Below are 27,249 nucleotides of genomic sequence, written 5' to 3' on the forward strand. Positions count from 1 at the left end.
TGTGTTTGCCAACTCCATGTGTCCACTGCTATGATCTAGGAGTCAATATGATAGTTTCCCATCATGGTGTGATGGGTTCGATTTCCACGTCTTTTATGAATATCAAACCCATTGGAGGGATTAGAACTGAGAGAGGAAGTGGTTAAAATGTCACTCTTGTTTAACACGCTAGAGTTCGCGCGAAGGCAAATTGCTCACGCTTAATATTTTAATGAGCTGCTATTTTCCTTTTGCAGTGGATGCTCTGATAAAAATATAAATATTTACCCTGTTTAACTGCCTTTCAACTAGTACCAACATAATTACCCAGTAAAAATATTTTCTCATTATAAAAAGTGAATGAATTTCTTTGCAAAATCTGGTAATTACGTGAGTTTTTAAAAAGCGCGAGAGTTCGCGTGAGCAAATTGCCTCAACGTTTGCATTTGTACATTTCAATGAATAATTTGGTCACAGTTCAAGATAAAACTACAGTAGCACACTTCACTGAAAACACCATAAACTTCATGAACTTTACATAAGAAACTTTCTCGGAAATGCAGTCATGTAAGAATTCATTACGCGAGGGGTCGCACGAAGGCAATTTGCCGCGGCAGATGCGAGAGTGAACGAAAACTTAAACTATTCCGAACGCAGCAGGCAATACACTGACGATGATCAACGTCTGTCGGGAGAGAGGGAGGGGAGGGATGAAACGAGCGCCCTAAGCCCTACAGCGGCTAGCAACGAAATTATGAACAAATATTTAAAAAGTGCGGCAAACTGCCGCGGGCGCGATCTCTCGCGTGTTAATATAAAATTGATTTTCCGTATTTTTCATACTGTGTACTACAGGACATGATCCTTTCTTCACAAGCGTAGCAAATAGTCTATACTCATTAGAACTTACACATCAGCCATACAGGTTATTTTTTCACCTTGACTTTCAGATGGAGAAACCAGCCGGGATAATGTATGTTGTTGTGATGTACCGTATGTTAGGAATATGATATATATGATAGGATCTATATGTTAAGAATAAAGTTAGGAAGAAACCTAATTAAAACTCTCTGTTCCTATTAGTACTTTATCGCTGCGCTAACACATGAAAGGTTTTTGGTGCCACAAAAATGGGAAAGTGTTTTGACTGGAAAATGGTCGTGATGTTAATCAAGGTACAGCCCCAGCGTTTGCTAGTGTGAAAATGGGGATCCATTAAAACCATCTTCGGAGCTGCAGCCGGTGTGGCTCGAACCCAACGTCTAACACACCATAAGTGTTGAACATTCAACAGGGCTGGAAATGGAATCAGGATCACCGAAGATATCGGCAAATAGTGGTGTGAATGTCAGTACTTTGTTGTAATTGGTTTGTAAGAAAATCCGAAGTCTACATTTAGCTGATCACTGTCCCTCTCGTTCGTAAACTTTTAAGAAGTTGCTGTGGGTATTGTCACGAAAATGTTGATATCTTTGGCTAAGAAGACTTGGGAATAAGGAGACGGGCTTCTCGACTAAGCAGTATGTTCCGGCCTATCGGCGAGAGATGACAGAGAATGGCGTAAATAGACGAACAAACTTGAGTGGAGTTTCGAAAGATTATAAGAAGATACATTTTCAATAATTCAAGAGGACACATTGGGGTAAATATTCGCTTATAGGGAGAGGAATTAAGGACTGGAATAATTTACAACGGGAGATGTTCGATTAATTTCCAACTTCTTTGAAATCATTGCAAAAAAGGCCTATATAAATGATTGATATTGAATCTGCCACCTGAGCGACATCCTTAACCCTCAAGCACACGCGCCAGATCTTAGGACGCAGACACACGTGTGGGGGTGCTTTCCACTCCACATATCATTGTATTGTAAAATATGAATTACTGTATTAATTGGAGATTTTAAGATAGTTAGTGTAAGAATGACTCTTTCTGCGGGGATCCAGCCGTAAAGGTACAAGAGCAGGGAGAGCACAGGAAAGTTATTTGTACATTTCACTAGGAAATAAAATGACCTGGGGTGGATTCCACCCCATATGCGTGTGTTTGAAGGTTAAATGCAGATATCGGTGGTAAATGAAAAATAATCGAATACGTGTGATTCATGTTAATGAATTCTAACAGTTCGTCTTGGTTCTTATTATATTTTATTCTTAAACCAAAGATAAGACATAAAGAAATAACAATACAAGAGCAGCATCTACAAAAACACGCTAAGAACAGCAGAAGTTCTGGTATTATTATTACAGGAAATATGTAGGAGTCATACTAATATTTAGGGACTTAATTCAAAACATTTAAGTCTAAAATAAATTAAAATTAATTAAGCCGTAAAATATTTGTATAAATTTTAGCATTATAATTGTTATCTACACACAAGTTAATACGAAGTGATTAGTGATAACATGTACTATAATTACTATCATCTGCTGACAAGCTCATTGGTGCTTAGCAGATGTAAACTGTAACAAATGAAAATGTAATATATTAACTGAGACGGCAAACAAGTTGAAATGTATAAACTAATTTGAATTGCATTATTATTATGTCCGGCTCCGTGGCTAAATGGTTAGCGTGCTGACCTTTGGTCACAGGGGTCACGGGGGTGTGTGTATGTGTCGTCTTCATCATCATTTCATCCTCATCACGACGCTCAGGTCGCCCACTGGCGTCAAATCAAAAGACCTGCATCTGGCGAGCCGAATTTGCCCTCGGACTCTCTCGGTACTAAAAGCCATACACCATTTCAATTATTATTATTATTATTATTATTATTATTATTATTATTATTATTATTATTATTATTATTATTGGAGGCTTCGATACTTCCTCTTTACGTGTAAACAAAATGGAGAATGGAACTTAACACTTCACACTTCCTCACCTTCAGTTCGAAGGCACATCGTTGAAATATTTAACGTTCCACCTCGTTCAGTTGTAACCTTAGGGGAGAATCCCACTGGTTCACATGTATACAGCAGAGTCGAACAGGATGAGCCAGAATGTAAGAGCGTATTGGGGATCTGCTCTGCCTGACTGGGAAAATATGGAAGTTCCATATTAACTTTCATGCCACGAACTCTTTACTATGAATATTAGAAGGGAATATTGATGTTGGGAAATTTAATTTGGAGATGTTATAGTAATAAAGGAATTTTAAAAAAAATCATAGTTAATAAGTAAGGATGGCAAGAGTTAATGTTACTGAAGAGGTAGTTTGAAATCTAGCAGGCAAGACAGAAAGAGCTGTTCAAATGACTAGAATAAATAAATAACGAAATAAAATAAAGAAGTAAACTAAATAAATAAATAACATAAATAAGTAAATATATAAACGAGTATATATAGTTGTAACGATGGCTGTGGGGTAGGACTCCATACCTTCACGTGACCAAGGTTATGGAATCAACCCTGAGTAATGTTTAAATGCGAGAGAGAGCACTTTATCAGTATATTCACCGACACATTAAAGGGCTTATTTCCGGGGTAGGAAATCATTAACTGTGAAACAGACAACCATAATAACCAGGATAACAGCCATAAACTCAATGAATAAACACGTACAGGGAACATGGTCGTCATTGCTATTATTTATTTATATTCAACTCAATCATCTGTGTGCTACTGTTGCATAACTTAGTTCATTCTCTAATTTGAGCTTCTACCTTCGTCACCGTACTTTCATTGCCTGTCTCGAACTTTCTGGTTATTCTTTGGCGAATGCCCTTAGAAACTTCTTCTTCTTCTTCTCGTGCTAATTGAGGTCGAATTAAGCCCGGATTTACGGCCGGGTGCCTTTCTTGAGGCCATCTCTATGTGAAGGTATATGTTCACTATTCCATGATTCTGTGGTAGTTTGTAGTCTGACACATTGTATGTAAATGGTGGTGAGTATTAGGACAAACACAAACACCCAGACCCCGAGTTCTAAGAATTAAGCAGACGCGGTTTTTTAATTTATTCAGTCTTTAGGCCCTCAATTACATGCTCGTTTATACAATGATATGTGAAATTATTGTACGTACATACATTGGCTCCTTTATACAAACAGCGAATGATTCAATGAATTGGTGAAAGAATGAATAACGGACCACACGGAATTTTAATCACTTGTAGAGCTTAAAAGGTATAATGAGCGCTGTTCTTTATATTCACACGCTGTATTTGGATGAGTAGCTAAGAATTTAGTACTCTTAGTATTATATTGGAAAGTTATAATCAGTTACATATTTGGTTAGAGCTTGGTACATTTTTTCTCTCTTCAAACGAGAAGGCACTGAATGTTTATCGGAAGTTGTAGTTCGGCTCCATAGCTAAATGGTTAGCGTGCTGGCTTTCGGTCACAGGGGTCCCGGGTTCGACTCCCGGCAGGAATTTTAACCATGATTGGTTAATTTAGCTTACACGGGGGCTGGGTGTATGTGTCGTCTTCATCATCATTTCATCCTCATCACGACGCGCATCAAATCAAAAACCTGCATCTGACGAGCCGATCTTGTCCTCGGACACTCCCGGCACCAAAAGCCATATGTCATTCCATTTCACCGGAAGTTGTTGTTGTTGTTGTTGTAACTGTTGAGGTCTCTTCAGTAATGAAGTTTGAGTATTCGATGTCATGAGCAAGCGAAAAAGGAATGATTTAGGTCTCCCAATGATTGGCCATTACAGAAGCAATATGGGAAGTTGATGACACCGGTTCTAAATAGATGACTAGCGAAAGATCTATGATTGAATAACCAGACGCGATTAAAATCCCGAGACTGATTGGAATATAACCTGCGGCCCTCTGATCCAAAGACTACTACGCTAATAATTCAGCCAAGGAGTCAGACTGCCCTCACACAAGTTTATTTAAATTTTGAGTGGATTATATTATCTTATACCCGGTCTCGAAATCCCAGAATAACGTCCGAGAGGATGCGTCATGCTGACCACACGACCCCTCGTAATCTGCAGGTCTTCGGGCTGAGCAGCAGTCGCTGGGCAGGCCAAGGCCCTTTCAAGGGCGTTAAATGCCGTGGGGGGATATTATCTTATAAAGTGAATATTTGTGGTACAATTTTGAGAAATATATTAGTTAGTCAATATTTTAATAACCTCTTTAGGGAGTCATTTTCCCGTCTGTTGAGCTTAATTAGCCAGGAAATGTTCCAGCTCCTGCGGACTTTTACTTGTCGAAATACAGATCTATATTGTGCTCATTGTAGCTACCTACCAAGCCTATGTTAGCCCGAAGTGGCCATCGGCGAAAATAAACACTGTGCCCAACGCCTCGGTTAATACCTGACACCGGGCGAACAGATCTGACACTCAGTTATTCCACTTGCAAATCAGCAGTACAATAGTGTGTGTCACGTCACAATGTGGTACAGTAGGCCTATGTCATGTTGGCCCAGTTCTACTACGTGCTCTTTCGAGATCTCTCTTATCCTAGCTGTTTAAGCAACAGAGCTACTGTTAGATGTGAAACTTCCACGGTATATACAGTTACTTAGTTCTTCCCGGTTGAACCGCGTTGTGGTTTTTTGTACATTCCGACCAATCGTCTTGACAAAGAATACTGCAATATATTGGAAATGTCGGCAAACTGTACGGAGTTTACAGAAACGAACAACACGTTTCAAGTCGGAAGAAGAAGAGCTACTTATCTTCTTATTCCCTTCCCCCCCGCCGCCCGCACCCCTATTTCCACAACCAGGTGGGACTGCGGATGCGATCAGTGTCGCACACGTAGACACATAGACGGCCGGCTGCCCTTCTTGATCCGAACCCATTTTCGAAGGTTGTACTCACTACAGCGTGTTTCTAGGTTGTTTGGTAGTCTGGTGTGGTTTGGTGTGAGAAAATTGATTAAGACGAACAAAAATATAGTTTATCTTGAAGTTAGACTGGCAATACACGTGCAGAAATTGACCTTGTACAGGACGCAGTTTGGCATCTAGATCAGTTGCAAGAAGTCTGAACGTATCTAACGCGTGTAGTGTGAACATTCATCTTCTTGATGTTCTTGCGAGTTATCTGCTACAGGTAACCTGTAGAACGTTTTAGACCAAGTAAGGTAGATTTTCAGAAGCGCAGTGTACTTGCGCGGGTGAACCCTAACCAATGAAGTGACGTCACGCGAGGATTACCTGTTTGTAACTTGCTTTGTGTAAATGCGCACCTTCTGGTCCAGATATTGTTAGGAGCGAGTGATTAGATAGTTTCTATGCTCCTTGTTTGTTGTAAATTCTTCTCCTACAAAATGTATGGAATATCAAACCTACTAGTTTGTGGAAAACTATAGGATAGTTTTGGCATTCAAAAACCAAAAATCCAAACCTCACGCCGCAACAGCCCCGAAGGGCCATAGCCTACGAACCGACCGCTGCTCAGCCCGAAGACCTGCAGATTACGAGGTGTCGTGTGGTCGGCACGACGAATCCTCACGGTCATCATTCTTGGCTTCCTAGACCGGGGCTGGTATCTCACCGTTAGATAGCTCCTCAATTGTAATCACGTAAGCTGAGTGGACATCGAACCAGCTCTCATATTCAGATAAAATGTCTTGACCTGGCCGGAAATCGAACCCGGGACCTCTGAGTAAGAGGCAGGCACGCTATCTCTACACTGTGGGGCCGGTGTGGCATTCAAGAAGCAAAGAATACATTTCTAGGTTATTTGCTACCTATTTTGGGGAGACGATCACGATGGAAATATTTGCTAAAAAATCCGTAACGTATTGGTACCTACTGCACTAGTTGTAGACGGAACATACTTCTTGGTACTTGCTTGCGAGTTGATGTTCACCAGCATTTCAACCTTTAACCTTACCTCCACGAAACCTGCTGCACAACCTGACCAGCACGACGACCTGCATCATGTACCAGATCCCTAAGGCGGCTTTCACTCTGCAGGCGAAGCGGAACGTATCCGAGCCGAACCGTTTCCTCCACTGAAACAAACATACAGTGGCTCCAGAAAGTATTCGTCGCTCTGATAGAACACATTGCAAGATGGTTTATTGAAATAAAACTGTAAATTCAGACAATGAGCTATACATTGCTTATATACATAAAGCATAGTAGCCACAAGGAGAAAAAACCACTGCACATTTCTCCCTGTTAACTGGCAAAACTGACAAAAGCAACAGGACAGTTGGAAAAGTGGTTTCCAAGAAGTATTCGTCCATGCCCTCGTCTGCCTCTTTCGTCGTTAATTTTGGAGTTCAGTACTTCGTTGGGCCACCGTTTTGGTTAATAACCTCTGCCAGTCGCCGGGGTATGGATGTCACCAACTTGTCAGTAGTGGTTTTCTTGTAATATTCTTTCACTCATCCAACAATGCTGCCTGCAACTCATTCTTGTTGGAAATAGGTCTTTTATGTATGTTTCGTTCCAAAACATTCCACAAATGCTCAAAAGAATTGAGATCCGGTGACTGAGGTGGGTTCTGCATATAATGTGGTGTGTTATAAAGCAGCCACAGCCTGGTATTAAGAGCCGTGTATTTAGGGTCGTTGTCTTTGGTCAAAATGTAGTCCCCTCTCAGACCCATATCTTCTACTCTTTCGACAAGATGGTCCTTCAGAATCCGAATATATCCACCGTGGGTCTAGCTTGAGCAAACCACAAGTGCAGACGTGATGGGAGGAGCGTGCTGGTAGTGTGATAAGGAGGTGCTGGAGGGGAGTACAAGAGTGGAGTGAAGAATGTTGGGAAGATTATTGCTGTTGAACAATACAGGGCAGTTTTAGGAAGATGTCAGGGGAGAAAGAGGGAATAAGAAGTGACAAGAGGAGGAAACATGATAGAAATGGGAATGAAGGTGGAGACGATGCTTAACGCAGCGGTGATTTTAGTATTACTATGTATTGAGGGTGTGGAATTGAACCCCGGGCCGATTTCCAGTGGAAGCATGGTATGGGAAGAACTGGAAGTAATTACAAAGGTAGTAAAAGAGGTGGTAGAAGAAGTTAGCCAGGCTGAGTAAATTAAAAATATGATGCAGCAGAAAGCGAAGGAGCGCGAGGATATGAAGGAATGGTTACAGGAAAAAGCAGATGGTACAACAGCAAAGGCGAGAAATAACGGGGAAGAAATTGCAGTTCTAAGAGAGAGAATCAGAAGTTTAGAAAAGGAGGTGGAAGGATTGAAAAAAATACAGTAGCCTACGGCCAGGAGAGGAGGAAGAAATGTTTATTCTTATACGGGGTGCTGGAAGAAGGATAGAAACGAAGATAGAGACTGTATATAAAGTTGTGGAAGTCACACAAAATAAGATGAAGTTTAATTTTAGTGAGGCGGCCATTGACGACGTGGAAAGAGTAGGTAGAGCGAAGGGTAATAGGCCAATATATCTACGGTGGTCCAAGATACCTTCAACTGGATGTAAATCCCTAACACCACTCGCACTCATGCATCCCCCACCCCATACTTGTATGGAACCCCCAACGTGTTTGACAGTAGCAGTCAAGTTCCGTTTTTCCATCTTACTCTTCTTTTGTCTCAAAACCGTCACTCACCCATCCGACATGAAAACATTAAATTTACTTTAGTCTGTGAATACGACCCTTTTCGAGAGTTCAAAGTCCTTATTTTTATTGGTTTCGTCAAATGTATGTCTCTTCTTTCTATTCACTTTGTTAATGTATGGCTTTCTAAGGGCCGATCGTCCATGAAAGCCAGAGAACATTCCTTACAGTATTCTCTGAAAGAGTCATTCCTAATTCATTTGCGGCCTGAACTTTTAGTTTTGAGGCACTCAATTTTGGATCCTTTTTAACTCGACGGACCACTAGCCGCTTTTCCTTCTCTATCAGGATAGGTGAACGGACTTTTCGGGGAGCATTTTGGTATTTTTTGTGTTTTAGTGAAGCTGTATATTATGGTTCTTAATACTGTAATTGATTTGCAGAGAAGTTCACTGATGTCTTTATAAGATTTACTTGCTTAAAATTGACGTACGGCAATCCGGCGTTCCTGCTCTGTTGTTTCCATGTTTTTCCGTCCCATTCTTCCCGACGCCTTGCGCAAACAATAACACACATACGACGTCAGTTACTGCCAAGTATGGACTGTGGGCTAACTTGCGATATTTGAATTAGTGCATGTGAACGAGATGTCACTGATATTTGCTTTTAATGAGAATAACTTACGATTATTGCTGTCCATTGGCTTCTTCTTAACGAATATGAAAGCCGTATATTCTGAACCGTTAGAATATATTTACTACAGTAAGGCATTAAATATCTGGACGTCATAATTAAACTCATAAACTTGACGTAGTTTACCAGACGAATACTTCTTGGAGCTAATCATAGTGAAAGCCGAGCAAGTCCGGGCCGAAAAGAGCGTGGCCGAACCGAGCGAGTTGAAACAAACTTGTTTGTTCTGAGGGCTTTTCCGGCGGCCGATGCCCTTTCATGCGCGAAAGACGAGAGCAAAATCTTGAGCTGGAAGTCATTATGCGTGCTGATGTAATACTGCGTATCTCGTGTGCATTACGTTGCTAAATTTCTAAAGGTCCTGTTCTCTTTAGCTATAGCCTGAAGTTTGTAGTCAAACGTCCTGGTACTCTTTCGGAAGTATCTCCATAAACATTCAAGTCATGAATCCAATAAATAACATTTCCTTTTCCTTCCACTTTCCTGCCATGAACTATCTAGTAGCAATAAAACAGCGGCTGGTGGTTGAGACATACCGATGCCCCAGTTCTTGGACACGAACGGCTTTGACCGTGGACTCTCTCTGGGCTCGGTCTCGCTCGATCTCGCATAGTTCGGACACGCTCCACTCCGCCTGCAGTGTGAAAGCCGCCTAAGAGTAGTCGGGGGAGAATAGTTCTCCTTTCTGCTATTCATTTACAGTTAATTACACGTGGATAACAACAAAGCAGGCTCCTTAATTGGTTGATATAAGATATACAATTTGCTCTGTACTGGTTGATCGTAATTTTTCAATTTGTTAACAGTTTAGGTGCGTATATGTTAAAATGGATTGCGGAGCGGGTTGTTTAATGAATATAAAGCAGTCGTTCGTGGTTCAACCTGTACATCACATTGTATTTATCTTATGTCTACCAGTTTAAGGGCCTATTTTGTATTTAACTATGACCGTATCGATACCGCAGCTGAATATCAGCTTCACGGGGGAACTGTTCTCCCCCATACTACTCTTAACAGCTCAGAACTACGTCAGTCTAACTTAAAAAATGCATTAGAACCTATCCCCGATCCAAGAGAATTAATCAGTCGAGGCTAAAATTCCCCATCCAGCCGATAATTGAACAAGGGACCCTTAAATGCTGGTCATTCAGCCAAGATGGCTGACAATAAATCTACTCTATGTTTATATGTAAAATGAGATGATCAGGTGCAAAATGCTTTGAGCACTCGCGCAGTTCCTACATCTAATCGTAAAGTAGTCCGTTACCAATAAAGAGTGCATGAATGGGGAGACCAACGTCAGTAGATATTTTGATATTACCGAACAGGTATTAGGGATTATTTCATTTTTAAGTACGAATAACTATTTTGTCACGGAGTGAATTGACAGCGCGTTAAGCGCAAAGTGTGGTCAGGTGCGCTCGTGAGGGGCTGACGTCTTGGAGCGTCGGTGACCTTCGAATTTTTTGCCATTGTCCGCTTGGCTCCTATCACTAATTACGGAGATAGTGAGCTCGAACCTTACCACCGGCAGCCCTGAAAGCAGTTTTCTGTGGTCTCCCATATCCCCACCTAGCAATTGGTGGAGCTCTGCCTTAATTAAGCCCATGGCCACTTTCCAGTCCTAACCTTTCCCCATCCTACCGTCACCGAAAAGCTATCTGAGTTGGTGTGACTTTAAAACACTTGTAAAAAGTAATACGATGTATGCACTGTTTACAACTTTCTTACAAAACTAGTTTATATCTGACAAACAATACTACTGTCAAATCAAAATTTGCAGCGCAAATAACGTCCACTGAGTGCTTTTTACTCTTTTTATACGTACCTTAGTTCGAATGAGGTGAAAAAAGACTGTCTATTTCCCAAATGACAAATGTTTCTAAGTACATTGATGCGACACAGTGTTAAATATAATTATGCCAATTAGCCCATCACCTAAGTCAACACAGTTCCAAAATATACGCTAAATCTCGTTCAATTATGAACTTCTGTCTTCGCGTGATATTTGAGCAAACAAACATGCTTACTGATACATACATGCATACGGACGGGCAGACAGACAGACAGAAGATTGGTGATTCATAATGTACATGCAAAAGATCATTATTTCATTCGTAGAGATTGTTTGCCTTGATGTATTCTTCATAAGAGGACCAACAACAAATGGAGACAAATTATCTGTTTCTTACTTGCAAATTAATAAATAAAATATTTATTAAAACGTTTCTCCAGTCAAACTATGAATAAGTTATGGTTAGGTGAGTGTTTTCCCCTTCGGTTGACCTCGGTTAGATTCCTGTGTCCATCTAAAAGTGATGACTTATACGAGAGATTGTTATGGAATCCCTTCATTGTTTCTTACTCCGCCTCTGTGGGTGGGGATGAGTGGCTATAATACGCTAGTGACAAAAAGTTAAGCATAATCACTAAACGAGGCCATACCGCCTGATAGGAATGTCAGACGAATTGCTGAACAAACGGAAGCTGAATCACACACCATATGTCACACAACTTGTCCAAGAAACAGTGTCAGAAATGTTCTGATAGCTAAGGCACACCTTTGACAACAATTAACAAAACTTGACAATGTCTTCCACAACAAAATATGCTGTTATAATAGGGTGTATGGTTATCCCTAACGGCCACACATGCTTCGCTGCGACGTGGTATGCTCTCTATCAGACGGTCCAAGAGCTCTTATGGCAGCCGATCTCATTCCTCCGAAAGGGCAATGCGAAGGTCTTGGAGGGTCCTTGGTGGAGGCTGACGGGATGCAATCCGCCTCCCCAATGAATCCCAGCCATGTTCTATAGCAGAGATGGTGAACCTATGCCACGCGTGTCATTAGGTGACACGCGAGCACGATTTCGGTGGCACACCACACGACCATCTTAACATTTTTATGTACATTTTGTATTCTAGACTATACATCCCTCGTCCATCGTATAGTCATAGTGTTTCAGGTTTAATAAATACCGAATATCTAAATTCTAGTTCCATTCGAACGTGCATTATGGCAACACTACAACACCCACAGGTCTGGAAGTCAAGTGAAATAAATGTCAGATGAAGCCGACGAGCCATTCGCTCACCCATATCAAGTGAATTAGTGAAATTTGGCTTGTGTGCGGTTGTCAGCATCGCATAAATTTTCTTCGTGAGTAACTGTTTATTGTTGTAAGACAAATAGTTGCCAAGAAATTATCCGAATATTGAAATATGGAGAAAGTATCGCACTTTATTTATTGCGCAAATGAGGGGTTTTTTTTTAGTGGTTAGATATTGACAGTTTAGAAATGAAGTTACTGAATTTTAAGACAGCATGTATGGGTGAGACATTTCGTACAACTTGATGAAGCATTAGTGAAAATCGGGTATGCTGTGGATGGTGAATACTCTCTCCAGAAGCCGGAGAACTTAATACTTGAACAGTGGAACAGTCTCCCACAAAAGTTTTCGGCCATGAAGAAACTTGCTACAGCGCTACTTACTTTGTTTGGGTCATCATACGCCTGCAAGCAGATATTTTCTACAGTGAACGCTGTGAAGACAAGTTATGAACCTAACATAAATGACACAGCTACTAAGTATTTTTGCAGTATTCGCAAAATACGACCATGAAACATGCAATCACATGTATTTCATATTTATATATATATATATATAATATCATATTATGAAACACAATTTGGAATTAGGAATGGAAGTCGGTAGTGGCGGTGGTGAGTAGGGGCGGGGGTTGTATCCATTACAAACGAAAATAACAAGTGGCACAGTAAACAGTTGAGAATAATAATCCAGACCTAAAATGGCACACTAGTTGGAAATGGTTCGCCATCCCTGTTCTATAGGATTCAGATCCACAGACCTCGCTGGCCAGTCCATGCGATGAATGTCTTCCCCAGCCAGAAATTCATCCACCAGAGCAGCGTGGTGTGGTGGGGCATTATCGTCCATTAAGGTGAAGTCTAGACCAACCGCACCCCACCCATGAAGATGTGCAGGTCCGTACGCCCATTCAACATGATGCCGCCCCACACCATGACGCCACCACTACAATACTGATCCCGTTCAATGATGTTCCTGTGGTTGTATCGGCTACCCGGTTCTCTCCAGATGAATGTGCGACGGGAATCGTTTTGCAAACTGAAGCGGGATTCATCTGTGAAAAGCACATGCCTCCGTTCATTCATGGTCCAGTTTCGATGTTGACGGCTCCACAGTAAACGGGCCCGTCTCTGTGCTTGAGTGAGCGGGACGCACACCGCTGGACGTCTGGCAAACAGACCTGCTGTTCTGAGCTTCTGGTACACAGTTTTCCGGGAAGCGGTAACCCCCAAGACGGTTGCAAGCTCCGCCGACAATTGTCTTGAAGGTGCACTCCGATTTCTTCGGGCGGTTAAGGCCAGATACCGGTCGTGCTGTGGAGTGGTTACCCTTGCTCAACCTGGTACTGGCCTACGACTAACATCTTCTGTTTCTAGAAGTCGTCTCCAAAGCCTGGAAGTGACACTTTGTGGCACATTGAAGGATACGGCGACTACGGTCTGTGTCTGGCCTGCTTCCAGGTGGCCGAGTATTCTACCCTCCAAAACGGGTTCCAAATGGCGTCGTTGTGCCATTATGTTGTCACTTTCACCATAAGGCTACACTCCGCTCAGTATAACAGGGCAAACACGACTGAGGGAATATGGGGTGCAGCACTGGCTGTGTTTACCTTGCGGTTACGCCGCTAGTCAAAGCAGGAAACACTCCTTTCCTATACGGAGCGAACACGTAAGGTTGGTAGGTGCATATGTCGTGCAATTTGCGGTCTATTTCCTCTTGCCCTGCTTACTCGTAACTTATGCTTAACTTTTGGACACTAGAGTATCCCCTGCCTATCTTAAAAGGCCGTTAGAAAGGTAACCAGGCGTTTTCAACTTTTGAGTGTTGGTTGACAACCGCTGTTTCCATAGCTGAGCCTGGCACTGCATCCAGTTAATTGTTCCAGGCTCCTCACGTTAACCTTTACTATCCGACCTGTCTTGATCAACTCTTGCTCTCTTACGACACAGGCAGTATTAAGTTTGTGAGGTCTTGGTATTATTTCATGTTCACATCCTTCGATACTCTTCCATTACTTCGATACCTTAATTTTTTTTCGAAACACCGACTTCTTCCATTTTTCCTTATGATTAATATTAATAGACGATGGTTGTCCAATAGCACTTCATCTTAAAACAATATTCATCACCACATCATAATTGATATTTATCACTACGTTAAAAAGACTTCCAGTCAGTCAATATTTCGCCATCTTGGCGTCCCCGTGTGTCAGATAAAACCATTATTATTATTATTATTATTATTATTATTATTATTATTATTATTATTATTATTATTATTATTATTAATATCTTTCGTATCATTTTCTGGCCTAGTGTAGAGGTCAATTGCAAACTACTTCACTCATCAACGTGGTTAATACGTCTCATACTGGCGCCACCGTTGGCTTTTCGCCTTTTCCCTATAACCGTATATTATATTTCAGTGGTGCCATTTTAGGACCCAACCTGCCTTAACAGAGGTAAATGATCTTTGGGAAGGTACTTAGTATTAAGGGTGCTTTCTTACCAGCACTTTTTTCAATGAATTAAAAAGATCAATGCATTCTCTACTAACGTACAGGTAATTCCACTGATACGCATTTCAAAGCTTTCTTTTTCTGCTACAAGTGAACATATTACTGATTTTCTTAACTAAATGCCCTGAATCCTTGTGTGTTCGTATTTTCTGTATCACATCAGGTTTCTTGTAATTTTGAAAAGAAAACCGAAAAAGCATAAAAATTGGCAAAGTTCATCATTTAAAAAATACATATAATTTAATAAGACTATAACCATAAAGTTACTGCGTAGGTATTGAGGGATGAAGAGTCCAAGTCTGTATTCATATTTTCTCTATCATGCCCCGTTTTATGTAATTTGTAGAAATAAGAACGAAAAGCTTCAAAATTTCGATCAACAATTCCAGTAACGTAAAATGAGGTGTATTATTCTTTCTTCTTCTTCTTCTTCTTCTTCTTCTTGATATTGGCTTTACGTCGTACCGACACAGATAGGTCTTATGGCGACGATGGAACAGGGAAGGGCTAGAAGTGGGAAGGAAGCGGCCGTGGCCTTAACTAAGGTACAGCCCCAGCATTTGCCTGGTGTGAAAATGGGAAACCACGGAAAACCATCTTCAGGGCTGCCGGCAGTGGGGTTCGAACCCACTATCTTCCGAATACTGGATACTGGCCGCACTTAAGCGACTGCAGCTATCGAGCTCGGTGTATTATTCTTTGAAACATGCTTTAAGATCTCAAAATAAAATTTTAGTGCATAAATTAACTATAAAACATTGATTTGCAGTATATTCTTATAAAGTATTTACAGCCATTCAGATGTTCAATTTGTTGGCCGAAATGCTGCGCCGTTTTTATGCTCAGCTGTGACTTTGAGATGTACTCCTCTTTAAGCACCAGCAATAATCTTCTAACATTGCTTCATTCCACTTGCCTTGATATCTTATTTCTATCGTTTTAATATCTTGATGAAATATTTCAAGGAATGGCATTCATGCAAATGTAGAAATTGAGTTTTTTAGTACCGTTGCCATATTAAGCAAAACAAAAAAAGATAATTTAAGGATAAGATTATAGTGATTCCAATATGTCTACGCCCGCCTCAGTGGTGTAGTGGTTAGCGTGATTAGCTGCCCACCCCCGGGGCCCGGGTTCGATTCCCGGCTCTGCCACGAAATTTGAAAAGTGGTATGAGGGCTGGAACGGGGTCCACTCAGCCTCGGGAGGTCAACTGAGTAGAGGTGGGTTCGATTCCCACCTCAGCCATCCTGGAAGTGGTTTTCCGTGGTTTCCCACTTCTCCTCCAGGCGAATGCCGGGATGGTACCTAACATAAGGCCACGGCCGCTTCCTTCCCTCTTCCTTGCCTATCCCTTCCAGTCTTTCCATCCCTCCACAAGGCCCCTGTTCAGCTTCGTAGGTGAGGCCGCCTGGGCGAGGTACTGATCATTCTCCCCAGGTGTATCCCCGACCAAGAGTCTGAAGTTCCAGGACACTGCCCTTAGGCGGTAGAGGTGGGATCCCTCGCTGTGTCCGAGGGAAAAGCCGACCCTGGAGGGTAAACAGACCAGCTTTAACGCAATGATACTGGCATAATTAATTGATGTAAGGATGTATATTAATTTCAGTACTTAGACATTTTCATGAATTTCAAGGAAGTCGTTTTTAAAAAATTGAACGTGATGAAATGAAACCACTTATGGGCTTTGTAACTACCCATAGGCGGGGGAGGGGGAATGAAACATATAAACAGTTTCTCTGTAGCAAAATGATTGCATATCAGTGTAATCAGACTTGTTACATTCTGAGTACCCGACTTCCATGAAACAACAGCAAAAGCAACAACAATATGAACTTTTAAATTTTACTGTTGGTTATGAACACAGCCATATTCCTCAATACCATTGCGTATCACTGTAAAAGTCACTCACTGTTAAATCTGCCTGCAGTATTGTGTGCAACAATAATTAAGGGTACCTTCTAGTTGCATCGATATCATTTACGCGCTTCGCTTTGTGGTCCATTCTACAGTATTCTGTGAACAGTATCGGTAGGTCAATTACATTCTTGACATGAGTGGCTGAGCTGTGATTGTTTCATATCCTCATAATGATTGCTGTGAGAGATGACCGGCGTTTAGGGATGGTTCAGATTTAATGGGAACAGGAAGGTTCAATCAAATGACTGTGACTTGCATCAGCCAGGCCGATTACTCAATAGAATGTTATCGATTGATGATAACGTCTGTTCAATTTGGTGAGGACGCTATGTCGCGTCAAACCCACTTGATGGATTCTAATTGAAAAGCCTGCTACTGGGTAGTGTTTGCTGAACGTTTAATGTACAAGATCATTCATCAGGGTGTGTGTATATCCAACCCGTCTCCAGTTTCTCTACAGGTTCGGATATGAAGTGGGATGAACCTTCATAGCGAGTCTTTACGACCGGATGCCCTTCCTGACGACAACTTCATCAGAGGATTTAATGAAATGAATGACGTGATATATGTGTTAGTAGAAGGGGAGAGGTTTAAACCCGGTGCCGGCACATATCCTACTCCTTTCGAACTGCTCCAAGGGGTTGTATACCACCATCTTTCCTACCCTGCAGTTCAACATTCTGATGGTTAACTTCTCTTTCCATGAACGTGACTGGAGCCAGCTAATTACGGTGTCAGACCTTAGGGATTTGTCGCCATAACGATCATGACCATTAGTTGGGATACAATCAAAATAAAGATGTAAATTGCGAGAAAATGTTTGAGAAACATGAGACTCTATGGCCGGCCTTTCACCGCTGGGTTCGGTTTTTCAAATCACGTTCACTCCTTGTGAGATTTGTGCTGGACAAATAGGAGGCGGGAGAGATTTTCCTTCGAGTACTCCGGCTTTTCCTGGCATCTTTAATTCCAGCAGCACTCTCCAATATAATTTCATTTCATTTATCATTCATTAATTATTGCCTCAGAGCAGTGCAATAGGCTTCGGCAGCCGGCACAATTCCAATCTTCGCCGCTAGATGGCAACATCATTCATTCCATTCCTGACCCGGTCAAATGACTAGAAACAGACTATGGATTTTCATGCGTGAACAACAGGGATAGATGACATTTTAAGTTATATCACCACAATTGCGTCTAATGACAAGCACATGCAATATGATAATATTTTAAAGGTCATGTATTTCAATTATAATAGGAAACATGTAAAATAGCAATAGAATAATATGCTAAGAATATTTTGTAAGAAGGCTGGTGAAGGGATTAGAATAGAATCCCGAAATGAAATGAAATGGCGTATGGCTTTTAGTGCCGGAAGTGTCCGAGGACATATTCGACTAGCCAGGTGCAGGTCTTTCGATTTGACTCCCTTAGGCGACCTGCACGTCGTGATGAGGATGAAATGATGATGAGGACAAGACATAAACCCAGTCCCCGGGCCAGCGAAATTAACCAATGATGGTTAAAATTCCAGACCCTGCTGGTAATCGAACCCGGGACCCCTGTAATGAAAGGCCAGCACGCTAACCATTTAGCCATGGAGCCGGACAGAATCCCGAAACATGTACTGAAGTAAATAAAATGTAGATAACAATTTGTTGTCACAAATAACTATAGACTTGGCGCACGCATATAACATATATTATTACCAGCTCAGTGCACTAGGCCTGCATTTGATGCACTTCGAATAGTTTTTTAAAATTTTTGGAGGGCATTACCAGAAATATCCACTTGTTAAAGTTTCGTATTCCTATCTGATATTTAACCGTCTTCAGTTATTTCACACGCGATACCACTTGGAAATGTTTATTTTGTATCATACCACTTTTCTTTTCAAATTCCAATATATCTGCTCGCAAGCTTTTAGCACAGTTTTCCATTATAACAATGGCGTATGGCCACCGGAGAGGCCTGGTGCAGGTCTTTTTCTAGTAGACGGCCTATTAGGTGACCTGCATCTCTGTGAAGACGAGGGCCCTACCTAGGATGATTTCTAATGTTGAACACGCCACACACACCCAGCCCCCGAGCAATTAGAATTAATCAATTAAGGTTAAAACCCCGACCCGGCCAGGAATCGAACCCGGGACCCTGTGAACCGAAGGCCAGTACGCTGACCATTCAACCAACGACTCGGACAGCATTCCATTAAGAATAAGTCATAGAATAGTTGTCCGACTCCATGGCTAAATGGTGAGTGTACTGTCTTTCGTTCAAGAGGTCCCGCGTTTCATTCTCTACCGGGTCAGAAATTTTCGACTGGCACGAGGACTGGGTGTGTGTGCCATCTTGAACATTACAATTCATCACAGGGATGGCTTCATCCTCACAGGCACGCAAATCACCTATTGGCGTCAATTCGAAAGACCAGCACCAGGCCTCTTAGGAGGGCGTACGCTATTATTATTATTATTATTATTATTATTATTATTATTATTATTATTATTATTATTATTATTATTATTATTCGCTACTCAGCACCTACGGACCATGATATCTTCCCTTAAAAAACAATCACGCGTATCTGACAATGCTGTTCCTGTCCAATATTTTCCTTAATTCTAGTCACGCCTCCGAGCCACATATAGATATGCAGTCCAGCAGAACAATTTTCGTTGAGTTGATTTTCCTATGCGCTTGTGTAAAGAAAAATGAACCTTAAATACACCATATTCTCGTTTTTCCTTGCTAGCGGCTTTACGTCCAACCGACACAGATAGGTCTTATGGTGACAATGGGATAGGAAAGGCCAAGGGGTTGGAAAGAAGCGGCCGTGGCTTTAATTAAGATACAGTCCCAGCATTTGCCTGGTGTGAAAATGGGAAACCACGGAAAACCAGCTTCAGGTCTGCCGATAGTGGGATTCGAACCCAGTATCTCCCGGATGTAATTTCACAGCCGCGCGCCCCTAACCGCACGGCCAACTCACCCGGTTCATCATATTCTAGGAAGGGTTATGTCATGCAAACATACATTCCTACAGTACGGTACAGTAAGGTTCATTTTCCTTTACAGGCGCCCATAAGAAAATCAATTCAACGAAAATTGCCTGATGGACTGTACACCCATATATGGCGTGACTAGTCTTAAGGAACATAAGGGATAGGAAGAACATTGTCTGATACGCGGGGTAGTTTCTTAAGGGACGATATGTTTCATTATACATTCTGGCGTTTACACAGTTTTTGTCTGATCCAGTAGGTTTTCATCAGCTCGCTGTGTCGCGCTGTGTCTGACCACTTTGCACCCGTTGTCCACTTCACATCCCGCAAAGTCACAATGCTTGTTCTGGAAATGTCTCGTTTGTGCGCATCATCTGGTTGTAGGCCGTCTCCATGGCTAAATGGTTAGCGTGCTGGCCTTTGGTCACAGGGGTACCGGGTTCGATTCCCGGCAGGGTCGGGAATTTTAACCATAATTGGTTAATTTCGCTGGCACGGGGGATGGGTGTATGTGTCATCTTCATCATCATTTAATCCTCATCACGACGCGCAGGTTGCCTACGGGTGTCGATTCAAAAGACCTGCACCTTGCGAGCCGAACTTGTCCTCGGACACTCCCGGCACTAAAAGCCCTACGCCATTTAATTTATCTGGTCGTAGGCCCATTTCTTCGTGGTATTTCTTGACGTTAACGTACCGAGCAACTGTTGTTTTTGGTTTTGAGTCAAAATTGTTAAAAGTGCGTTTTGTCCATCGAGAGTCGTCCATCTATAGTAGTTGACCGTAGAAGCGAGCCCTGACTTTGAGAATTGTGTCCGTGATCTTCTTAGAGTAGATTCTTGTCTGAGTTTTCTTATGTACATGTCGTTTTTGTAGTTCGGGCCAAGAATGTTGTGGAGAATCTTTCTCTCCTTTTGCTCTAACTTGGTGCGCGCACATTTTTGAGAGAGGATAAGGCATTATGATGGATAGAGAGACACCAGCTTGACGACAGTGTTATAATGATGAATGTCTGTATTTACAGAAAAGCACCTTTTGTTATATATGTTCCGGGTGGTTTTTCTCTGGCCATTAAGGCCTCTGTATCTGGTCCGTTTGATTGGATCCACTCACTAACGTATTTAAACTTATACACATGGTTTATTGTTCCATATTGTGTGTTCAGTTGGGTCGTGTTATCTTTGATGTTTGACAGGATTTTCGTCTTTTTAAAGGATATCTTCTATCCTGTTAGTTCTGCTACTTCTTTCAGCACATTAAATTATTATTATTATTATTATTATTATTATTATTATTATTATTATTATTATTATTATTATTATTATTACCGGATAATTCAACCTTACTGCTCCATTTACACCCAAATGAATCCCTGCTTCTCATATTGTACCTTCTAGTAGATGATTTATGAAAACTGTCAACAACAATGGCGACAGTTTACACCCTTATTTATCCTCTGTAACTACTGTGAACCAAGGACTTTTTCTATCATCAATTCATTTTTACTACAGCCTGATTGTCAATATAAATGTCTTCGATCTCATGTAGTAATAATAATAATAATAATAATAATAATAATAATAATAATAATAATAATAATAATCTGATATACCTCGTTTCATTTTCAGTTCCCGTGATTGACGTCCAAGGTGTGGTGGGGAAGAAGGCAGCCCTTCCCTGTGACATCATGCCGTTACACCCTGACGATGCCGTGCACATGGTGTTGTGGTTCAAGGAAGCTGACGGTGAACCACTCTACAGGTATGGACAAGCCCTACGGTGTTTGAATGTTCTCATTTTCACTCTACGAATGTGACACATACATTATATATAGGTTTGACTTTTAAATATCAACCTGTACACGTCTTTTGATTTTTTGGGCATCCTGAAGTCTATATTCTAATTCTCCCAGGATTTGGTATGACATGGAGTAGCATCAACTTTTACCCCTAAGGCTGGGACTGTTTAAGAATGGAGGACGTCAGCAGCGGTAACTAGAATTCGAACAGGTGTATTTATAGGGAGTACAGTTCGATTATCTACGTCATAAGAGATTGTGGTACTAAGAAATCCTACATAACCAGATGATGTTTAAACCAGTTATTTCTTCATGAAGATTTAGGAATAACCCCATCTTTATTTTTTAAGAAAGTCAAGATTGTTTTAAAAGCTGTTGGCATACACCGTGGTCGTCAGCAAACTGTATTGAATATAAGCGTTGATGCTGTACTGTCACACGTAAACTTATGCACTGCCTGTCCAATGTTTCCTCATCCCCTACGTCCTGAATAATTAATGGCATTTGAAACAAAATGATAAATAATCGAATATCCGTTCAAAACAATTCTACCATTCTTGATATTATATCGTCGCTGGAACGGTAAAAGGTTGTATCTCACAATACTCTTCCTATCCATTATTCTCCTTAAGACTGGCCACGCCTCCCAGCCACATATGGATACGCAGTCCATCAGAACAATGTCCGTTGTGTTCGTTTTCCTATGTCGACGATTAAACGAAAATGAACCTTACATGCATTGTACACTAGGAGTGCGTAAATACGTAATGCAAACGTGCATTCCTACAGTACGGTACTGTAAGGTTCATTTTCCTTTACACATGGGCATAGGAAAATGAACACAACAAAATTTGTTCTGATGGACTGCATATCCATACGTGGCTGGGAGGCGTGGCCAGTCTTAGGGAGAATAATTGATAGGAAGAGCTTTGTGGAATACAACCTTTTACCGTTCCAGCGACGATATGACATGAAGCCAATGTTGGTCTTATCAGTCCCTTTTTTAATAGAGATTAAGTACATGCAGTATTCATTGACCTCCTAGTAGACACCATTATCCTTGACGCCAAATTTATCACTGTCTACAGACTCATCTTGGCCCTCTTATAGGGTTCATTTATTAGAAACATCTGAATCTGTGAATTATCATCACCACTTTGTACCCCGTTTTCTTCAGTCCAGAATTTCGCGCAGTATAAGGTGGTCAATAACCTTAACCTTCATCCACTGAGATTCTGTGCTAAAAACCATCTAGGACCGTTTAAGAAAGTGGGTCCATGATATAGGCTTTATATCTTCACAGGTATTTAGAAAATGTTTCTACTGTTGAAAGCAGTGGCCACATCTCCTAGTTAAAAATCCAATATCTACTTATTTCTCCCTCTCTTTTCAAATAACAATCCCAGATTTCCACATTTATTCGGAGTATATGGCGAGTTATAAATTAATTCCTTCAGTATCATCTCCATCTAAACTGAATAAAGTAAGCTATTCTCAGTTGGCCTTTAATTGTCACTGCCAGCACTAAACTGGGAAGAATAGACAATTAAAGTCAATGGATGAAGTTTTAAAGAACGCATATTCGTGAATGGCATTGCACTGTTTGTCAAACACAATGAAACTCCTTCCTCCGTTATAGTCCTTGCCTAGGAATGTCGGTCAATAGGCTTGAGCATTAAACTTCACAAAACCAATGTTACGCGTGACAAATGATTCACAACAAGAAGTGTACAAATGAAACACACACCCCTAAGAAGGTCGGTGAATACATCTACTTTGGCCAGCTTGAAAATATGAAGGGAGATACAAAACAGAAATCTTTCGATGCAACGTACTGAGCAGGAAACATTTGAAAGGCACTCAGCAATCTCGATATCAAACATGCCTATAAACCTCAATAAAACAACTTGCACGAAACAGCACACGAGAACAACTTTTGATCAGTGTATTTTCCCCGTGCTGACTTAAGGATGTGAATTTTGGATACTGAATGAGTTTACAAACGGGAAACTCAGAACATCTCAAAGAGGTTTAGTATGGTCAGTTCTGGGTTTTACACGAAAGATAGTAAGAAGATAAAATACATGAAATCGGCTCTCCTGGAGTGAACAGCTACCTTGAAATGGCGCTGGACTGGCCATGTTTCTCGGAAGAAAAACGGCAAATGGACGAAACTGATACTGGAGTGAAGTCCAGATATCTACTAAGTATTTGGGGGAAGGCCACCAGACCGTTGGGATAATGACATTCGTAAGAAGATGGCTGGAGTTAGAAAGAAATTCAGAATAATGACTTGGAATTCAAGAGGCCTTTCATAAAATTGGGTGATGATGAGGTGATTAAATTGAAGGGGCCGTTTAGGCTATAAAGATGCATTAATCTCGAAAGACATGAATTTTCTTAGACAGAAAGCCGAGAAATTTTGAAACAAGAATGTTTCAATTTAGCAGATACATATTATGACCCTATGGTTCACTCACTCGTCAACAGAAATAAGCTACAAGTTTATTACAGGGGCAATAGTGGCCGGGGACAGAACTACTTACTTTAACTAGTTTACGGCCTAGGTCACGGACGGACAATGAATTTACGTTTCCTCTCTTTCAGTATTTTCATGGTTTGGGTTGAGGTGAATTTGCTGTTTTTAAGGTCAGGAGAAATCAGTACAAAACTTCAATGTGTACTGTATATACACTGAATTTCCTGTACGGTATATTAATTTCATTGAGCGCGGAACCACTAGAGATGGGACATAAATATCGCAACATGATAATAATGTATCCTGTTCCATCACAATAAGCTGTTGCAGGAATCTAATGTTCCACCAGAGACCCTAATGCAAATGCAACTTTCTCTGTGAAACCAAGGGAGTTTCTCGTTGGACTCCATCAATAAACACAGCCGCTCTGCGTGTACAGCTCCGAGGCTCTACTGGCACTTCTACTCTGTTACTTGTCGGCCGGTCACAGATGTTCTTTAGTTGTCTGAAGTGCGTTGTATTACTGCACACAATACATATTATAACGAACTTTCTCGAAACAGTTCCATGTGGTCTATTCACTTTATATTATATGTTGCACTCTTTGTTGTGTACGATGAACAAAATACAGAAAACTACTCCGCTATGGTCTTATTTCAGTTTCACAAACCATATAAATAAATCTGCTCGATGAGATTTTTGCGGACAGAAACTGAATTACAGGGGCACGGTTTCTAATTTGAAGAAAGAAAAGAAAACAAAGGCATCCAACAATACATATTTCCATGTTAAACTCACAAAATTCTACAAGTACATATAGTTCTGCTGGTATTCATTGTACTGAAATGACCGACTCTGAAAAGCCACTGCAAGTGTCACGTCATGTGACTGCCTCTCGGAGCAGCGAGGGAACAGGCACTGCCATTATTTTCTACCAGCGAAAAGGAAAACCATTGTTATGGAGAAAAATAAGATTGGAAAGCTTGTACTACAGCAGTTTACTGAAGATTTCCGGCACTTTTTTATGGTGGAACACGATGATCTTCTGGCGCTTTAGGCTCGATGAAAACCGGTCTATATTTTGCCTCATGAAAGAATTCTTCATTGACACTCGTTCGTCAATATTTAATATCCGCTGTCGCTGTTAAAATCACTTTAACTACAGACAACTGGACGTTTAGAAATACAGAGAATTACTTAGCTGTCATTACGTACTTTAAATGATGATTTCAAAGTTCAGTGTTGCTGCCTCCTCGTCATCCAAGCGTGAATTTTTCAGTTGGTTGCTCTTCTGACCATGAAGTAGTAGTACTGGGAATGTTAATGACTGCCTGCAAAATTATCCTTGAAAAGCTAAGAACGTGAGTGACGACCTGATGAAAGGGACAGTGGGATTGAATAAGAGAGAAGAGAAAGTGAGGTGAAGATACAGTAACGTCATTCGCGTACTTATTATCGGGCAGCTAGGAGCTCAAGGGGCAGCAAAGGTCTGTTCTCACAAATGCTAACATGTAACATGTAATATGTATTATATGTAATATATGTATTATATGTATTATATTACCTTTAGATCCTAATACTACATTAGAACGGATAAATTTAAACATGATACTGGAAGGTAACCATTTTGTCTCATTCCTGTAAACTAGTCATTGTGTAAGACTAAAGATAGTGTCCCAAGTTCGATTTGCAGTATGTCTAGGTATACATTAAGTACATCTTTGTTTGAGAGTTCAAAGAGATTTCACTAATATTCGCAAGTACTATTCAGAGAGTGTCTAATATGAAACAGAACGAATCTCATTGTGGAATCCTAGCAATATGGCTGGAGAAGTCAGAACCTACTGCCGTAACTCCCCTGCACCTGCAGGCCATTTGTCTTGGCTGGCCTAGTTTAAAGGCTGTACGCAACGCGAGTTTGACTTGCTCCATATTTGTTGCTCGTTAACTTCTTTCGAAATTGAATCATCTTGATGAAACTGATAAGAGTTCAATCTTTTCGTGGATATTATAAAACAACTAAAGTCGAGGCATGATTTACGATTGTTGGACATGGAATATTCAAGATTCTACGTTTAAGGAAATAACCCAATTTTCTTGACGACAGAATTCGATGCAATAGAAGAACGATAACTGCAGTAGAGGACAGAAATGTTCAAAGTACATGGTAATCTGAATGATTCACAAAAATTAAGAAAACTGACTGCGTGTCACAGTATTTATTCAGTATTCCACAGCGAAAGTTAAGATATCGAATCGCAGAGACGGCTCAAATGTGAGAATCCCGTGTCGGTAAAATTATGGACCGTTTAAAGAATTTCTTTTCAGGACAGAATTATGGCACCGTGTGCGTTACTACACGTGAGATTTAAGAAAAAAATTGATGATAAACCCATGTTACAAATGGAACTGTTACACGATAACATTAATAAACAGGTGAACCTGATCCGACGCTTTCTCCGAATTAAAGGGTCAAAACACATATGCGTTATTTTTTCCCCACATATTTAACTTTTATATTGCGTTAAGTGTCAATACACGTCTTTTGTTCATAACCACGTGGTTTCAAGATAGATTATACCTTCGGAAAATATATTTCCCACTGGGCGAAATAATAAGTACACTTGTTTACTTAAACGGTTTTACTTCTGAGCTCTAATTTCGAATCTTTTAGCTCGGCACCCTCGGCGAGTTTAGATATGTTTTCTTCTAGGGATCTAGCGAATGTCAGATTATCTGGTACCATACTTTAATTTACTATGTTACCGACATGTGCCTTGTTAATTAGAGTGCGTTTTAATATTTGCACCCACCTTCGACGTACCTATGCTCTGGTTTCTACCTGTTAATATATTGAAAATCCACAGTCTATTTCCAGTTTCAACCGTGTCAGGAATGGAATGCCTCCGTGACTCAGGCGGTAGCACGCCGGTCTCTCCCCGCCGGGTCTCTTGGTTCACATGCCGGTCACTCCATGTGAGATTTGTGCTGGAAAAAGCGGAGGTGGGACAGGTATTTTTCCTGGTACTCCGGTTTTCCCTGTCATCTTTAATTCCAGCAACACAATCCAAGGTCATTTTATTTCATCTGACAGTCATTAATCATTGCCTCAGACGAGTGCGAGAGTCTTCGGCAGCCAGCACAGTTTCTATCCTCGCCCCTGGATGGAGGCTTCATTCATTCCATTCATGCCCGGGAAGCAGGCTGTGGATTTTCATTGTTAATGTATTATATTTTTATATCTAGTTATCGAAATCGTTATCAGTCTTATGGCAAGTTCCAGAAAGAGAGAGGAAT

The 27,249-nt window shown here is 41.0% G+C and overlaps 1 protein-coding gene across 1 annotated transcript in view; it reads left to right on the top strand.

Moving 5' to 3' along the window:
- The window catches only part of LOC136876965 (nephrin), a 1,454,397-nt gene that overhangs the window by 234,523 nt on the left and 1,192,625 nt on the right, over window positions 1–27,249 (top strand). The window contains exon 2 of the mRNA XM_067150735.2: window positions 21,304–21,436. Coding sequence (XP_067006836.2) covers window positions 21,363–21,436 — 74 coding nt within the window. The 5' untranslated portion in view covers window positions 21,304–21,362. The remainder of the gene's footprint in view (window positions 1–21,303; window positions 21,437–27,249) is intronic.

The sequence above is a fragment of the Anabrus simplex genome, chromosome 7 (assembly GCF_040414725.1).
Source record: "Anabrus simplex isolate iqAnaSimp1 chromosome 7, ASM4041472v1, whole genome shotgun sequence".
Lineage (NCBI taxonomy): Eukaryota > Metazoa > Arthropoda > Insecta > Orthoptera > Tettigoniidae > Anabrus > Anabrus simplex.